Source organism: Galleria mellonella, unplaced genomic scaffold (genome assembly GCF_026898425.1).
Source record: "Galleria mellonella isolate WM207_F2 unplaced genomic scaffold, CSIRO_AGI_GalMel_v1 utg55, whole genome shotgun sequence".
NCBI lineage: Eukaryota > Metazoa > Arthropoda > Insecta > Lepidoptera > Pyralidae > Galleria > Galleria mellonella.
In genome coordinates this window covers 3,429,512-3,446,029 of record NW_026442115.1, presented here as the reverse complement: position 1 = coordinate 3,446,029, position 16,518 = coordinate 3,429,512, and the positions used below count along the sequence as shown (strand labels likewise).

At 30.5% G+C, this 16,518-nt stretch overlaps 3 protein-coding genes across 3 annotated transcripts in view; 2 read left to right on the top strand and 1 right to left on the bottom strand.

The window, feature by feature from the left end:
- Positions 1-10: 10 nt before the first annotated feature.
- Positions 11-8,145, top strand: LOC113521202 (sodium/hydrogen exchanger 8). Its single transcript, XM_026906666.3, has 7 exons — positions 11-1,406; positions 1,673-1,829; positions 2,404-2,558; positions 2,891-3,042; positions 3,550-3,678; positions 4,271-4,363; positions 4,974-8,145. Exons 1-7 carry the CDS (start codon positions 221-223, stop codon positions 5,124-5,126), a joined length of 2,025 nt encoding a protein of 674 aa, XP_026762467.1. The 5' UTR covers positions 11-220; the 3' UTR covers positions 5,127-8,145.
- A 228-nt stretch (positions 8,146-8,373) lies between these two features.
- On the bottom strand, positions 8,374-9,593 carry LOC113521229 (probable prefoldin subunit 4). Its single transcript, XM_026906698.3, has 3 exons — positions 9,415-9,593; positions 9,100-9,321; positions 8,374-8,694 (listed from the first exon to the last, which is right to left on the bottom strand). The coding sequence occupies exons 1-3, from the start codon at positions 9,445-9,447 to the stop codon at positions 8,542-8,544; spliced, it is 408 nt and encodes a 135-aa protein (XP_026762499.1). The 5' UTR covers positions 9,448-9,593; the 3' UTR covers positions 8,374-8,541.
- A 2,631-nt stretch (positions 9,594-12,224) lies between these two features.
- The window catches only part of LOC113521510 (WW domain-binding protein 11), a 67,674-nt gene continuing 63,380 nt past the window's right edge, over positions 12,225-16,518 (top strand). The window contains exon 1 of the mRNA XM_026907050.3: positions 12,225-12,416. Within this exon, the coding sequence (XP_026762851.1) occupies positions 12,321-12,416 (96 nt within the window). The 5' untranslated portion in view covers positions 12,225-12,320. The remainder of the gene's footprint in view (positions 12,417-16,518) is intronic.

The window sequence follows — 16,518 nt, the reverse complement described above, 5'->3', positions numbered from 1 at the left end:
TATGTTTTACTATATCTTAAATTCGTAAGCAGCCGATTTGATTGATTTTTAATATTTTTATTGATAATATTAGGGGTTTTGGTGTGGAATTTATTATAATACAGTTGAATGTTAATATTCTCAGATACCTCTTTATTTCTACTTATTAGTGTTTTGTTGGCTGCTAAATAAATTACTTGGAACAATTCCTATTAGGTTTAAAAATTACTGGAATTCCAAGATGTTGCAATTAATTAGAAAAGAAATCCTTTGGTTAGGTATAGTGTTCCTATTTAATGTATCATGGGGATATGAACAAAAAGCAGATTTTATATATGATAATACAAATTCAGAGTATAATCACAATCAGTATGTACGAGGAGTGTCAAGGTTAAAGCGATCCAGCGAAACAAAAGTAACCAGTTCAAGTGAACCAAGCTCTGTGGTGGATACTTCAAACTCATCAGCACGTATACCTAGTTCTTCTACTGAAAGTTCACATGTTTCATATGAAAATATTACATCCAACAATTCACTTCTGTTGGTGCAAGCAAATGTAACATCATCGATAACTCCAAATGTTTCAGTACCAAGCCCCTCAGACGCTGCACCCTTGCCTGAAAAGAGTTCTGCAGAAGATGAGCACAATAGTTCAATGGCAATATTTTTTGTTCTTTGTATACTGGCATTGGGAATATTATTGATTCATCTTATGTTGCAAACTGGTTTCTCATATTTGCCTGAAAGTGTTGTAATTGTATTCCTTGGTGCGTTAATTGGTATGGTTATCAATCTTATGTCTATCAAAAATATAGCAAATTGGAGAAAAGAAGAAGCCTTCTCACCAACAGCTTTTTTCTTAGTACTTTTACCCCCCATTATATTTGAATCAGGATACAATTTGCACAAAGGCAACTTTTTTCAAAATATTGGCTCAATATTATTGTTTGCTATTGTTGGAACTGCTATATCTGCATTTGTAATTGGAGCAGGCATTTACTTGCTAGGTTTGGCTCAAGTGGTATACCGTTTGAGTTTTGTGGAGTCATTTGCTTTTGGATCACTCATATCTGCTGTGGATCCTGTAGCAACAGTTGCAATCTTTCATGCTCTGGATGTGGATCCAGTACTGAACATGTTAGTGTTTGGTGAAAGTATATTAAATGATGCAGTAGCAATTGTCCTGACTACTGCTGTCTTAGATTCTAATGATCCTTATATGTCAACTGGTGAAGCCATTTTATCAGCCATAAATCGTTTCTGGCTAATGTTCTTTGCATCTGCTGGTATTGGAGTATTATTTGCATTAGTTAGTGCACTATTGTTGAAGCATGTGGATTTGAGAAAAAATCCATCCTTAGAGTTTGGTATGATGTTGGTATTTACATATGCTCCGTATGTGCTTGCTGAGGGTATCCATTTATCAGGTAAATTATATATATATACATATATATAGTATTAAAATTAATATAAGGTAAATAATTATTAATAATAATCTGTGGAATGGATAATTAGTTAATCCTAAGGCTGAATAGATTGATTTATTCTTAGATTTGCATAAAAATATCCTTTGTGTTAATCAAGAATATTTGTATCAAGTTTCAATCAAACTCATTCTACAGTTTAAACATGATTGAATTTGTTCTTGGCTTAATTTCTCCAAAAGTATATTAAGAATTGTTTTTTTTTCCAGGGATAATGGCAATATTATTTTGTGGGATAGTAATGTCCCATTATACACATTTTAACCTTTCTACTGTCACTCAAGTCACTATGCAGCAAACAATGAGAACATTAGCTTTCATAGCTGAGACTTGTGTCTTTGCTTACCTGGGATTAGCTATATTCAGGTATACCATAAATTATTTTTTGAGATCTTAACCCCTCGGGTGCACCTAAGGTGTCTGCTCAGAATATCTAACATTTATTGTACAAATATATATATGTTTTTAACTTAATACAAATCAAATATTAACATTAAATAATAAGGTAATTTACTAAATCAACACTCATTATGTATTGTAAAAAAAAGGATAAGAAATTAAAAAGGCTATATTAAAATGATTAAAAAAGTCATTTTGATTTTAACATCATAAAGACAAAATTTATAAACAATAGTATACAAGATTATAGTAAAAAAGCATTAAAAATGGGACAAAATGCAATTTATAAATATGAGTAAAAATGCACACTATCTAAAGTGCGGTACAAATTTTTTTCTTATACCCCAGTCGGAATAAGCACTTGAAGTGTTAATTTCGATATAGCAGCTTACTTATAAATATAAAAATTTGTTAAATATTATTACAGTATAAGTTAAGGTATATTATTTTGATTATAGTAGATTTTCTTCATTTTTAGATCTTTATGGGGTTTTTCATAAACTTGACCATACATATTATTCATGTTCTATTTTCTATTCAGCTTCAGACACCGTGTGGAACCGGCACTAGTTGTTTGGAGTATAGTGATGTGCCTCCTTGGTAGGGCTGCAAATATATTTCCTTTGGCCTTATTATGCAATAAATTCCGTGAACACAAGATCACTAAAAAAATGATGTTTATAATGTGGTTTAGTGGTATGTATATGTAAAAATCTCTGAATCTTATAATTTTATTAAGGTCTTCTATACTTATAAGACTTAAATAACGATTTAATTAAACAGTCATATTACAGTAGCAGTTTTTTTGCATGCTTAAAACAAAATTATATTTTTTTGTCTATTGTAAAATGAATGGATATTGTACAATATAACGAGTCAATAATCTAATATTACTAATGTATTTTTGTAACGCTGTAGATAATTATACTTAATTCTGTTAATTTTCATATCATCAAATTAATTGAGTAACTATTGCTCAATCAATGAAGAAGGCTTAGTCATTCTAATAATAAAGGATATATTTTCAGGATTACGTGGGGCTATTTCTTACGCTTTATCCTTGCATCTTGGTTTTTCTGATGAAACCCGTCATGTGATTATAACGACTACACTTATCATAGTATTATTCACTACACTATTCTTTGGTGGATCTACAATGCCGTTACTTAAGTTTTTACGAGTGAGTATCAGTATCGGTATTTATTTATAAATCGAAATCGTTATCTGTACGTAACACTAAGACTATCTGTTCTGTAGAACAAACTAAAACAAATTTTGTAAATCCAAAATTAAAAAAAAAAAAACGACAAAATTTCAAGTCTTCAATATTAATTCGACAGTTATACGTGCAGTATTATGGTTAATAGATTGAAAAATATCTCTTTCAATAACTCAATCCGATGGAAATCAAAGTAGAATTTTCAAATGTGTTTAAAATATTTTCATATATTATGTAACGGTAGATATATCTAATTTGTTGGTTATTAGTTTTTCTTAAAACTGAAATAAGTGTAAAGCTTATTTGTCACTTTACGATAATACCTATCCTTCAGTTTCTAGGAAACAATTCGAATATTTAATATAGTAAAGCTATAATAGTATTATTTTGTGATTAATTTTGGAAATAGGAAACATTTAATAAATACACTGATTGGCATATCAGTTGTTCATTTGTTTTATATTTTAGGCTAATAAGAAAACGAAACGTTCACGATCTTTACGAAAGCAAAAAGAGGTAAGCTTATCAAAGACCAAAGAATGGGGTCAAGCAATCGATTCTGAACATCTATCAGAGATAACTGAGGAAGAATTGGAGGTATGTAAAAATTATAAAATTTATCATAATTATTTATATTATTTCATACATTGATAGATATTCACATCTAAATTTGTAAATATTATTATTAAATATTTTGATGTTACAGTTATTTATTTTTATAACTCTCTTTTGCACTAAATCTTTCTGAAAATATCATTATTGCTGTTTTTTCTTAACTGAGATAGATTTATATGTACTTTTGTAAAATATTATCATTTGATTGAAGAAAATCTTTTCAAACAATAAAACAGAGTTATAATTATGAATAAATAAAATATGCTTACATTTATAATCTGTAGTAAGATGATAGTTGTAAGCGCATTTATTTATCTATACTAATAATATAAAGAGGATGTTTGTATAATATAATGTTTGTTTGTTTTGGATAAACTCAAACTCTTCTACTGATTTCAAAAATTATTTCACTCATAGGAAGCTACATTTTGAGCGAGTAACACAGACTATATATTATTTTTGAAAATTTTTCTGTCCTTGTTGCAAATGTCAATACTGGACATGCCCATATTTCAACAAGTTTTTATAAAAATAATAATGAATTATCTTTATAGATAAATTATATGGTTTACAGGTTAATTATTCACATGCGACAAGACTACGAGGCTTTGTGAGGTTAGACATGAAATATTTGACACCATTCTTTACAAGAAGATTTACCCATCAGGTGAGATAATATTTATTTGAAAACGGGATGATTTAAGTTTCTAGTTTAGTAGTCTGCACAGCTTGTCTGAAATGGAATTTAATCACACTATCGCTTCTGTGGTATTTTCTGATTATGTGACAGTTTTAGCAAACAATATTCTGTATTAATCATAAGCCATACAATCGTATTAACCATTTGGTCCACAAGGTAAAATATAACTTGTTTTATGAGACCACTAACGATCATTTGGGTGTATTAAGTTCCAGAAGCCTGTTGGTTGGTAGTCTAGGTGGTTCAAAAATATCCAGACCACAGTTAATTTAGACAAGATCCTTTTCTTAATTGACCCAGTCGAGAATCGAAACTTACGAAAAATAAACTGCCTATTATTACACCACAGAGTTGTCATCCATTGTGGGTAGGACAAGATATTTTATCGTTATAGGAAAAAAAGAGAAGATAGAAAGTGAGATAATGGATTTGTGTGGGCAGAGTTGTAGAAAAATTGCCATTACTAAGTTTATAATATAGTTTGATTTGTATTAATTTTGTATTTTAATTATGAGTAGTATAGCTTAATAGACATGTTATATATTTCTTTGACCAGAAATATTTTTTTTCATTTTAGGAACTTAAGGATTGTAAAAGTCAAATGACAGATCTTACAAACCAATGGTATCAAGCTATAAGAATATCAAATGATCGAGAAACAGATGAGGAAGAAAGCTTACAACAAAGTTCTCTCTCAAATTCCCATAGCAGTCTTCAAAGAGGAGTTTGAGCTGGATTGTAATATAGGTGCATAGTATAAATTATAATTTAGAAATTTTGTGCAATTTTTTAATTTGTAATTTTTGACATGCAATTATGTATAAATATTTGACGATATTTTCACTGAAATATACTTAGAAGAACCTTTTAAATAATATCATTATATATTTTTAAATGTAATTCGATTTTAAGTATTCAAAAATACACTTATGTTTTACCTTACAATTAAAAAATATCAGTGATATACTAATAAGAACCTATTGCACTATTAAGGTTTTAGAAGATTATTCAGGGTATCTTAAATGATCATTCAAAAATATTTTAAATATTTTATTTCATATTTGATATTCTGTTTATTTAGTATTAATGGACTCGGTGTTAATGAAATTATTGCGTCCGTCATTGTTGTTTCTGTGATTCGTATTATAACTCTTTCATAATTATAAATTATTTTCAGTGCTAACATATGGGCGTAATCAAATTATAGTCAGTGATTGTGATAATAATTTTTTATACCAAACCATTGTATTAACGCTTTGAGTCGAAATCCTTAATTTATAATTTCCAGGTATTGGTTGTGCTAAAAATGCATATTAAATGTGATTTAGCTAGGATAAGTAAATTTGTACGCATAAATAAGTAAGATAAGTGTAATCTGCTTTTTCCTGTTTTTTGGTAAACAAATGATTAAAAATAAGTATACAGATAACAATGTACAAAAAACTTATAAATAATTATTTAAAATAGTTTTTATTTTGTTAATTTAATTGTTCATTACTTTAGTAAAAATATCAGGATTTTTTACAAATAGACAAGAAATAGCAGATTCTATTATAGTTGATTTTAAAATGTTGTTGAGTAGCTTTAATTATTTATATGTATATAAAGTCACAAATTGCAAGTGTGACTATAAATTGAGTACCTACAATTATTTTTGGGCTTTGGATAGAATCTAATTGTATAAGCCCATGTATAAAATTTTTTGTTATTGATTTACAAGCTTAAGCTTGGCTTTTATGTGTATATTACTTTTAATTTAAAAAATTAATACTTCTTTTCAAGTTGTATTATAAAAAGTTATGTATTTAATGTTGCCAGTGTTTACTATAAGAATCATTGGCATTGTTAGAAATAAACGATAAAATCGGTTATTTTTGACCATGACGTTATTACGTCATTACTACATTAAAAAAAAAAATACAAATGAAAAATTCTTTACTGGAATTATTGGTGTATTTAAGGTTACTTTCTACAGGTCTGGCTGTTAAAAAGACGTTTCTCTTGTATTATGGGGTAAGTACAATCAAAACGGTTCTCCATAAATACATCTGTATCTGATATTGTAACAAATAAGTGTAATTTGGCCGTATTTATATACAAAATACTAATATGACAAACTGCAAACTATAGTAAACATAAACAATTTATTATATATGCGTGCACAGATCAGTAACATTGTCCATAGAGAACAAGGTTGCTCTACTTACACTTATGTTTAAGCACGGACACATGCGGTTGTAGTATATAATTTTAATGTGTTGTGTTGGTGATTTGCTAGTTATTCGTATTCGTATCCGCGGGTATCAGAAAGAGAAATGTTACATACATACTTACATTACTTTTTGGCGGATATTAAATGCATCTTTTGTATTTCTTAAAATCACCTATTTAGCACATTTATGTTGCAAAAATTAAATATTTAAACATTGATGTCAGTTACCAAAATAGTAAATTAAATGTAGGTATTGAGTTATAAAAAAGTAATAGGCCGTATCCGTACTTGTACCTGTATGCGCGAATATACATTTTTAACGAACCGGCACATTAATACTAGTTGATGATGGATAAAATTATATGGCCAGGAATGTCCATTGACTACACCAAATCCAACTTTTTTTTTTTAATTCAATCAATAACAATATTAAGCATTGGCGTTAATTTGCCTGAAAATGCCTCGTTTACAGGTTAAACATGTGCCACGAGACGTGCTTGGACGAAATGGCAGTCAGGGATTGAGGGTTAATATGGAAAGTTGTAGAACTTCTGGTAGTAATGATGGTGATTAATCTTTGGGTCTTGGCAGTTATACACACTAATGGTAGCAGAGATAAACAAAATCATTCTAATCAAATAACTGATGATATCTCCTACCGCAAGATTACACCTATTTTCAGTAAAATATAAAAATTTTTGATAATAGACCAATTTTGACGGATCACTTTATTAAGAATTGTCTTGATAATACATTGGATTTTTTTAATCGTCTTATCTTGAAAATATAGAATTATTGGTTCTGTTATTTATATATATAATACTATCAGATTATAAACCATTAAATACAAAAAAGTATTATCAGTGTTTATATAATTTATATTTATTTTTAGATCAAATGGAAGAAGTATATAAATGTATTTTATTAGTCAAATGATATGTTCCTATTTTAAACTGCGTTCTTAAAAGAAGGAAGCTCTTAATTTGGTTGTATTTTTTTTTGATTGTTACCTCAAAACTTTGTCATTCATAAACTAATTTGGAAAATTCTTTTTAAAAGATTACTTTCAGTTATCAGTTCAGTAATTTAGTTTTTAAAGTAACTGGTTTTGCTACAATTGAGGTCAGTTTCCTTGTTACAAATCTAATAATGTTATAAAAATTCTGTAAATTAATTTTAATAAAGATAATAATATTCGAGTGCTTTTGGTTTGATGTTAGTTATCATCAGCAAATTTTATAACAATAACAAATATAAATACAGTAATTATGTTGTTAATTTGGTATTGTTACAGTTATAAATTCAAGATAGAGTAAGTCAGTATTTGTTATTGTTGATCTATAACAGTTTTAAATTTTTCACTACATAATTACATTTCTGTTTTGCAAAAGGTTGACTGGGAAAGAATGCTAAATACCATTAAGTCCATCTTTTTTGTACCAATTATTTTTTGTAATGTGGTCAATAAAGAATAAATTAATAGAGATGACTGAAAGGAAAAATAATTATCTAATGATACATTTATGTATTGTTAACATTAATGTTTTATTTCTCACCACAGATAAAGATTCATGTACTAAATACACTGTAATATTTCTTAAAATATGCTTATGTATAATACTGTGTATTTCGTATCCAACTGGGTATATTGCTTTTTTTCTATTAAGACTGTAACATTTATTGATATCTTCTGTCAACTATTTCAGGATTTTAATGATCATGATTATAATACTTGTGATGGCTCAATATAAATAAAAAGCTATAGTAGAGTAATTTAGTGTCCTATATTGATATTTTATGTTAATACATGACACTGAACAAATAAATATTCTTAAAAGCATAGGGAAGTTAATTGTGTACTCCAAGTAATTAATACAAAAATCTGTGTTATCAGCAAAATATATGTGTCTAATAGGCAAACAGTATTTTTATTTCAATCTTCTTCATTTTCCAAATTTATATGACTACCAAATTTGCCATACAAATGTGCTTTTAATTCACTCATCTGTGATTTAAGTTCTTCACATTTAGTTTCTAATTCACTTATTTCATTTTCCTTTTTACTTTTTGCAGTTTCTAAGGATATCTGAAAGGTTATAATATTAGTATTACAAGTTAAAATTAATCTGGTATAATAATATTATGGTATTTGGATAGTATTTTATATTTAGTATTGGTAATTGTCTCCTCTGTTCCTTCCCAGAGATAGATTCTTCAGAGTTAGTGTTTCCTAGTTCTTTGTCTGAATTTATAGAAGTGAAGCATACAAAATTATACCATTTCTAAATACTCTTATATATTTATGTACATATACATGAATACCCTTATAAAGGTGCTTTAATAGTTTAACCAATTGTCATGAAATTCTGTATACATATAGTATTTGAGAAGGAAAAGGATACTTTCTAACCCAGTAATATATAAGAAATTAAGAAAGAAATCTGAAAGGTTACTATAAAGATATTTTCAACAACTATTCATTAAATCTTACCAAAGTGTCTTCGAGACTCTGACAAACAAATACTTCTCCAATTAAATACGGAATTTTCTCTGAGTCATCAGCAAGACTTAGCTCTTCTACAGCTTCTTCCAAATTCTTCATATCATTTTGTTTAACTTTAAGTTCATCTTTATAATCATCTAATTTAGCGTTAAGACGAGCGAATTTATTTATTTTCTGCTGATCTTCGTATGATATGTGAACATCAGAATCCTGAAATACACCAAATCCAATTGATAAATCCAATTGAGAACATTTGGTTTTAGGTAGAAACTAACCTAATTTAATGGTTGTGTATAAACTTACCGGTTGAAAAGTCCCTTTACCAGAGCTTGACATTATGGCTGTTTATGGTTTTAGAACAATATAATAATAAACGAAAATAACTGAAGTTGATTTTCGGTGTAAATTAATAACAATTGACGAATTTTTGATCTCGATGTAAGTACCTATTTTCACTGTGAATATTTTGACAATTGACAATGACAGATATCGGCCGTCACTGTCATTGACGTGTTTGTTAATTATTCTAAAATGGGGTGAATGGGGTTATTGTATAAATCTAAGTATAAATATGGCAGGAACTAGAAATGAAATTTGCAAAGACGAGGAAGTCAGTTCAGTTGACATATTTACCAGGAATTAATCACTTTTTTAATGGATAGTACTAAATTAATAGATAGCAGGAATGAGGTAAAGCCCGCATTAGGCACTAATAATTCTTCACCTACTTAACATCATGATATCAGCCGTTAACTGTCTACTGCTGAACATAGACCCCTTCTATAAAGATGATTTTGCTAGTAGTTGCTATGCTTGGCGGGCGGGTTGGCAAACACAGCTAGGCATTGGTGATATTTTAATAGGGACGCTGCTGCCAATCTTTCGACTATTGAGTTCCTTTAGTCGCCTCTTATGACACCCTGGAAAAGAAGGTGTGGCGTATTTTATGCCGGGACCATACTACTATGGTCACTTACACTCACTAGGGCACTCACCTACCTATACTATGGTATGTTTTTTATGGGCGACAATAAAATGATAACTTCGCTTGCACTGTTAGTACTTATATGTACTTATATAACTTATATATTTATATACTAGAGCGGTATCAATGAAAGACGGCGAGGTGAGGATGAATCCATGTTAGTTGGCTCATGATGAGGAATTTGACAGGAATTACCTACAATGGTTTCCAGGGGGAAACCGCGTAAAGGTCAACCTGAGCAAAGGGCCTTTTAGACCTCATTACTAACGTTCCCTTTCCTACTATACTATTATATTAGATAATTGTTGGTGTATTTTTTTTTAATTATATTCAGGGATAGCCTGGCTCAGGCGTGCTCTAGACATTACTGCATCACATATATTTGGAGCCTCTCTGAGTCAGTTGATCATAGTCTAATAATATAGAGGCAGTTCAAGTTTGACCATTCCTGGACTGGCCCATTCAAAAGGCGCATATGAATCTCTTAGATAAGTCTTTGGCCATAGCTGAAAGCTAGGTTTATATCCTGGGTTGGGCACCAGATATTTCTGAGGTGGATACGGTATACTCGTCTTAACTTTAGATACGGGGGGAAAGGGATTGTTAGTAATGGAGACTAAAAATCCCATTGCTAGCAATATACCCAACCAGGTCGACCTCCTCGTGGTTCCCCCTGGAAACTATCACGGTTAATTCGTGATGAATTCATCATAAATACTGTTCTATATACATTACTAGAATAATTTATTACCAAATTTGGTATAATAACAATTTTAACGTTTTATTATATTTAAAGTAGTTAGTCTGATTTTTATTAATAAATGTAGGTACACATTTTAACACAAGATGTTTAACAAAATTAATATAATTTAAAATAAATATCTAACAAATGCAATTGGTAACTGTCGTTCTTAAAGCTATATTAATGTTTGAGAAAATTTTATATTGTGTAAATAGGTACTCATTTACAATTAATTTTATATATTTTTTCCTTGTTAATAAGTTTTGTGCGCCCGCCTCTTTGTAACATCATGCTTCTAGGCATGTACCTAGTTTGCCTTAGGGATAAATCGCCCCTTCTTCTGATATAAACGTAGGAAGGTATTAGTCCAAGGTATTAACCAGAGGGAGACTTTGTACAAAAGTCATTTACTTTGGCACCTCTGTCCCATTCGTGTCTCTACCGTGAAGGAGTTGTATTTTTATGGCTATGTTTTGATTTGAAGAGAGGGATTTGGCAGTGAATTCACAGGGTACAGAGGAATAACAATTGGGTTCTCAGGAATGGCAACGCATGGGGGTTATCATGAGCGAAACAGTATACTCTGTTATGTCTATGGTACTGCTCATGTCTATAGGCGACGGTTCCCACTTTTCATTAGGTGGGCCGGCAGCTTGTTTGCCATTCTAAGTTGCATAAAAAAGGTTCCGTAAAGTGAATCCTATTTTATTATTTGTGTCAGGTGGGCTCTTTTATCTCCTCTACTTAGGAGAAAGGGATTATTAGTAATGAGGATCTAACAACCCCATCGCTAGCAATATACCCTATCAGATCGACCTCCATGCGGTTCCCCTGAAAACATCTTGGTTAGTTCCTTATAAATTGATCTGTTTCACCATTTTTACTCGTACCCTGCCAGAGTATACCGATAACGCAGGTGAGGTTACCATTTCATTATCACCAATTAAAAAATCTTCTACTTAGTACTTATAGCAAGAATTATATAGGGATATTTGAGTACTTGTAAAACTGTTGAAAGTTTTTGTTATCTAACACTGGAATCATGATATAGATTTTCTTTTTACTCGTTACGAAATTTAAAGTTTTTAGAGTTATAACTTTCACATGAGGTAAATATAATGTAGATAAGATCGAAACGTGTAAGTAGGTAGATATGTGATATATCTGAAAGTTCAAAATATTCTTAATTAAGTTTATGCCATTTTAAGAGAGAGTGTAGCATTCAATGGCTCAAAATGAACAATAAATCTATACCTACCTATAATATGAATAGATCCCCTGATTTGTCACCACTCCCCATCACCTCCATCTACATCCAAGTGAGCGCAACGATGGTCGACCCCACCACGGTTGCGCCTACGCTTCTCGTATTGCTCGGAACCATTCACTCGGCTGACTTCGCCGCACTTCTACTTCGATCGTCAAACAAAGCGCGCGCAACCGAGAAAACCTATTTTTTTTTGTGAAGATTATAATTTCGTGATGGAGAAGGAGCACCAGCCGGACTCCATGGCGACCATTACCATGAAACCGGAATACCCACCATCTGAAGTATACAGCACGTCGGAACCGCCACCGGTATGATTTACCCGTTATTCATTGTAATTTATGTTGAGTACGTCAGACGTCACCCGGACCTCAAACTTTTATGTGATTCCTTGAAAATTATATCAGTATTCACCTGACTTTACTTGTTATATAAAGGTGACTTTCCAAAAAAATGGTAATCTATTGATATTTGGAATAATCTTTATAAATACAACCTTCACGAATGAAATTATTTTAACATACATAATTGTTCCGACAATAGTTTTAAATAATTAATGAGTTCATAAAACTGGTTAAAATTATTGTTTTGTAGTAGGCTAAGTGCAGTATAAGTGCGGGAAAGCGCCTTTCTCTCATGTTGCAGCGGCTGCGAACCCGCTCACGCATAGCTGCTTGTTTATAAACATAGGGTTGTCTATCAGTGTTCGCCGGTTACCGACAGCACACCGTTTATTTCATTTCATATATAAGTATGCAAGATCACAACATCTTACAAGAATATATTCAATAGTTTTGTCACGTTATTTAATGATGTAAGATTTCTACCTACGTTTCTAGAGTCGCTAAAATTCAGATTTATTTATCTTTACTTATTGTATTAGAAAGCGTTCTAAGGTTTACCACCGTGAAATGCCTCTGGAGTTGCTCATTTTTATAGGTTGTGATGTCCACTTATCATCAGGCAGATGTATATCTTTAAATAAGATAGACTGCCATCCTCTTAGTAAAAAAAGATATTAATTTTTTGACTAATGTTTATATAACTGCAAAAAAATTACGTTTCCAGTTTTCATATATATATATATGCCTAATATGTCAATGATAAAATTGAATAAAAAGTACTAATCTATTTTATATATTTACGTCAACAAAATGGAATTTTAGAAAGATATCTAGCTGAGTTAGGCATGTAATAGCCAATAGCTATATAACTGATTTAAGTATCTAAGTATGTATTGTAGTGAATACATATTGTACATAGACACGACCATAATGATTTTATGGTGTTGTGTTGATCGTGCGCAACATAATGATTGAACAGTCCACATATTTTTGTTGTCACTTGCAATAATGCCTAAACTTTTTTATTAATAGCTGGTAGGTATTTATATATGTGTGTTCTTGTGTGTCGAAATTTAGACCTAACGAGTTAATCAAATTGTAAGCGATGCTCAGTTGCTCGTGTGAAATAAAAGCTGAAGTAGGCACTTATGCACTTATATTTTTAAACATGTTAATGGTTTTCAAAAAGGAGGAGGTTCTCAATTTGGTTGTATTCTTTTCAAACTTACAAACAGGTATTTAAGTCTTATATTTTCCAAAAATATTAAATGTCACATACAAACTAAATGTATTATTTTACCTACATATAATAAGTCTATTTCGGTTTACAGTTGGATCAACAAACAGTTTTATGGGGATAATATACAGATAGGTACTATTTATTTTCATATTTAAAACGCTAGTGGTTGTAAATTCTACAATAATGATGCATGAAGGGTATCATGGGGAACACAGTATGTTCATGGCACTGTTCATGTCTATAGGCTACGGTTAGCACTTTCCATAAACTTGTTTGCCATTTTAAGTTGCAAAAAATATATGGTAACTAAAATTTATACAAATTCGTTTGAACTTAAATTTAAGACGTTGAATTAAATAAGTACATACGTTTAAAAGCCAATAATGTAATGCATCATTCACTGTTGTATTTAATCGTTGGCTTTCTCTAATGTTTATGTTATACTTGTATAACTACTTCCATACGTACAACATAATAAATTTTATGCTATTGTCACAATAAATATATATACCCATTTAAATTCGATAATATCTAAATTTTTTAATTATTATTTTTGTATTACAATAACAAAGTACTAGCGCTAATTAATTAGGTTTGTACTTATATTGTCTGTATGTAATCGAGCATTACATTATTAATCATTTATGATTCTAGAAGAAACAAATTGTTATGAAATAAAAAAAAGATTCTAAATAAGGAAATAATACGGCTACTTAGATGAATGCAATGCAAGATACGTTCCTTTTCCGAGAACAGTGGGCGCACGTATGAATGTGGGAAACGCATTGTTCTTTTGTACTTGGCCACCTATTATAATTGGCCATAGTTAATTATCTTGCAATTTCATCAATGGTTTATCTATAGTGTTTGCGTGCTGTACATAAACGTAGAATGATTAATAGTACATATTTACCTAAATACAGGTAAGTAAATATAGAAAATTCTAATATATAAACGGATATAGATGGTCATATAAAATAGTACATACTCATAATATTCGTATTTCGTCACTATGACATTATACCTACTACAAATTACGAACACGCAGCTAACTCTATCAACAGAAAAATGCATCCGAATCACATTGCATTGTAGCATTTGATCTAAAGAGGAATCTCAGGAATGGTGAACCCGTTCATGATAACTGGCTGGTAAACATTGAAGATAAAAGATTAGGGTCTGGTTGAGTCAGCCGATTCCATCATAGCTAATTTACCGTAAATAACCATGATGGTTCCCAATAGGACTACTAGAGATCAACCTCACCTCTGCATCATAGGTTAATTAGATAACTAGTTTTAGGATTCGCAATGTGGTTTGTTATTTGGGCACCATAAGGTAAGGCTTTGTAAATAAAGTATTTACCATTAAAGTTTTGATCCGACAAACCATAAATGTAATGGGTGACAAGACAACGTAATGCTTCTGAGGCTCGATTATGTAAGTCATTTGTAACAAATTGAAACTGACGGTTTAGCGATTATGTACGTACCATTGACAGTTTTAGTTACGAAGCGTGTGATTCCGCTTATAATTAATTGAAACTGTGAAATAGTACTACCTACGAGTACATTCATAATAGCAAAACTGCAGTATATATCAAACGAGAATAAATGTTAGCAACAAATTTTCATAATTTAGCTCCTCATATTGTACAGGTTTAATAACGTCTTGCAATCAGATAGACCAATGTTTCATTGCAACCTGTAAGGTATATAAATATTTATAGTTATACAATACGAAGTATGAATGAAATGAACTTGATACCGATTTTGTATGACAACGATTTAGTTAAAGAATTTACTGCGCCATATTTTGAGTCAGCTGTTAAACAATGGCATAAAAGGCGAATCTCAACATTTGTTTAAACAAGTTGTTCACAATAAGAATTTAACTTACCTAGAGTGACTGCTATTAGGTATCTACTTATATGAACGTCAGAACATCAGAAATTTATAATTTTGTTTTCATGAGTGAGCTACTAATTTGTTGACTCCTATGACATTAAAGTACATGCAGTAATGTTAAAGTACTAATTGTATTTTTCAAATATCTATTTATCTGGCTAGGGTAACAGAATAGTACTCCATGCTTAGACAACCCATTATAAAGAATAATAAGTTACCTAAGGTCGCCCATTGTTTTCTCATTGTGATTATTTCTTGTAATTATTTATATTTATAATAAGTTTACTATTGTAATCTTTTGGAGGAAACAATAAAGAGTATCTATCTATCTATATATCTATAGTAGATAGATATGTTTGTAGATAATTAAAACTTTAGAGCAAGATTTCCTTCAAGTAGACAGGTAAACAATAAAGTGAACGATTCAAGTGAAATCAGGTTTTCAACAGATAGATACCTAGGTAGGTAGGTACTAGTTAGTTGACCAAGTGGACACAATGGCACTTGCGTCATTTCGCATCAGCCGCGTTCGACCTCACCAAACGTCGCGTCCGCAAACTAGATTATTATTGCTCTTGCTGTAATATCCTACTTTTAGCGACTTTACAAAAACTATTATTTACACGGAAAATTGACAAGTCACATGTTTTGCGCTCCAGCGAAGATCCTTCTATTACGCAGCGAAATAATAGATACATACATACATTAAATCGCAAATCATGACTGCCAGCCGGATAGATTAAGTTTCGATTGCGCCATGTGAGCGGACATTACTGGCACATTCGAATTTGCATATTGGTGTAATACTTGAAGAAATTTAAAGTACATATAGATATTAATTAGTTAAACATATCTATAATAGCTAAATATATGTTCTAAATAAGTAACTCTTTGCGTTGTATGACTACAACGATATAAATGA

Excerpts from the sequence above, each read along its gene's own strand:
- LOC113521202 (XM_026906666.3), top strand. The coding sequence starts at position 221 with ATGTTGCAATTAATTAGAAAAGAAATCCTTTGGTTAGGTATAGTGTTC. Across the intron at positions 1,830-2,403 it reads CTGGGATTAGCTATATTCAG|CTTCAGACACCGTGTGGAAC; the intron begins GTATACCATAAA and ends TTTTCTATTCAG. Across the intron at positions 2,559-2,890 it reads GTTTATAATGTGGTTTAGTG|GATTACGTGGGGCTATTTCT; the intron begins GTATGTATATGT and ends ATATATTTTCAG.
- LOC113521229 (XM_026906698.3), bottom strand. The coding sequence starts at position 9,447 with ATGTCAAGCTCTGGTAAAGGGACTTTTCAACCG. Across the intron at positions 9,322-9,414 it reads GTAAAGGGACTTTTCAACCG|GATTCTGATGTTCACATATC; the intron begins GTAAGTTTATAC and ends GGTGTATTTCAG. Across the intron at positions 8,695-9,099 it reads AGAGTCTCGAAGACACTTTG|ATATCCTTAGAAACTGCAAA; the intron begins GTAAGATTTAAT and ends ATAACCTTTCAG.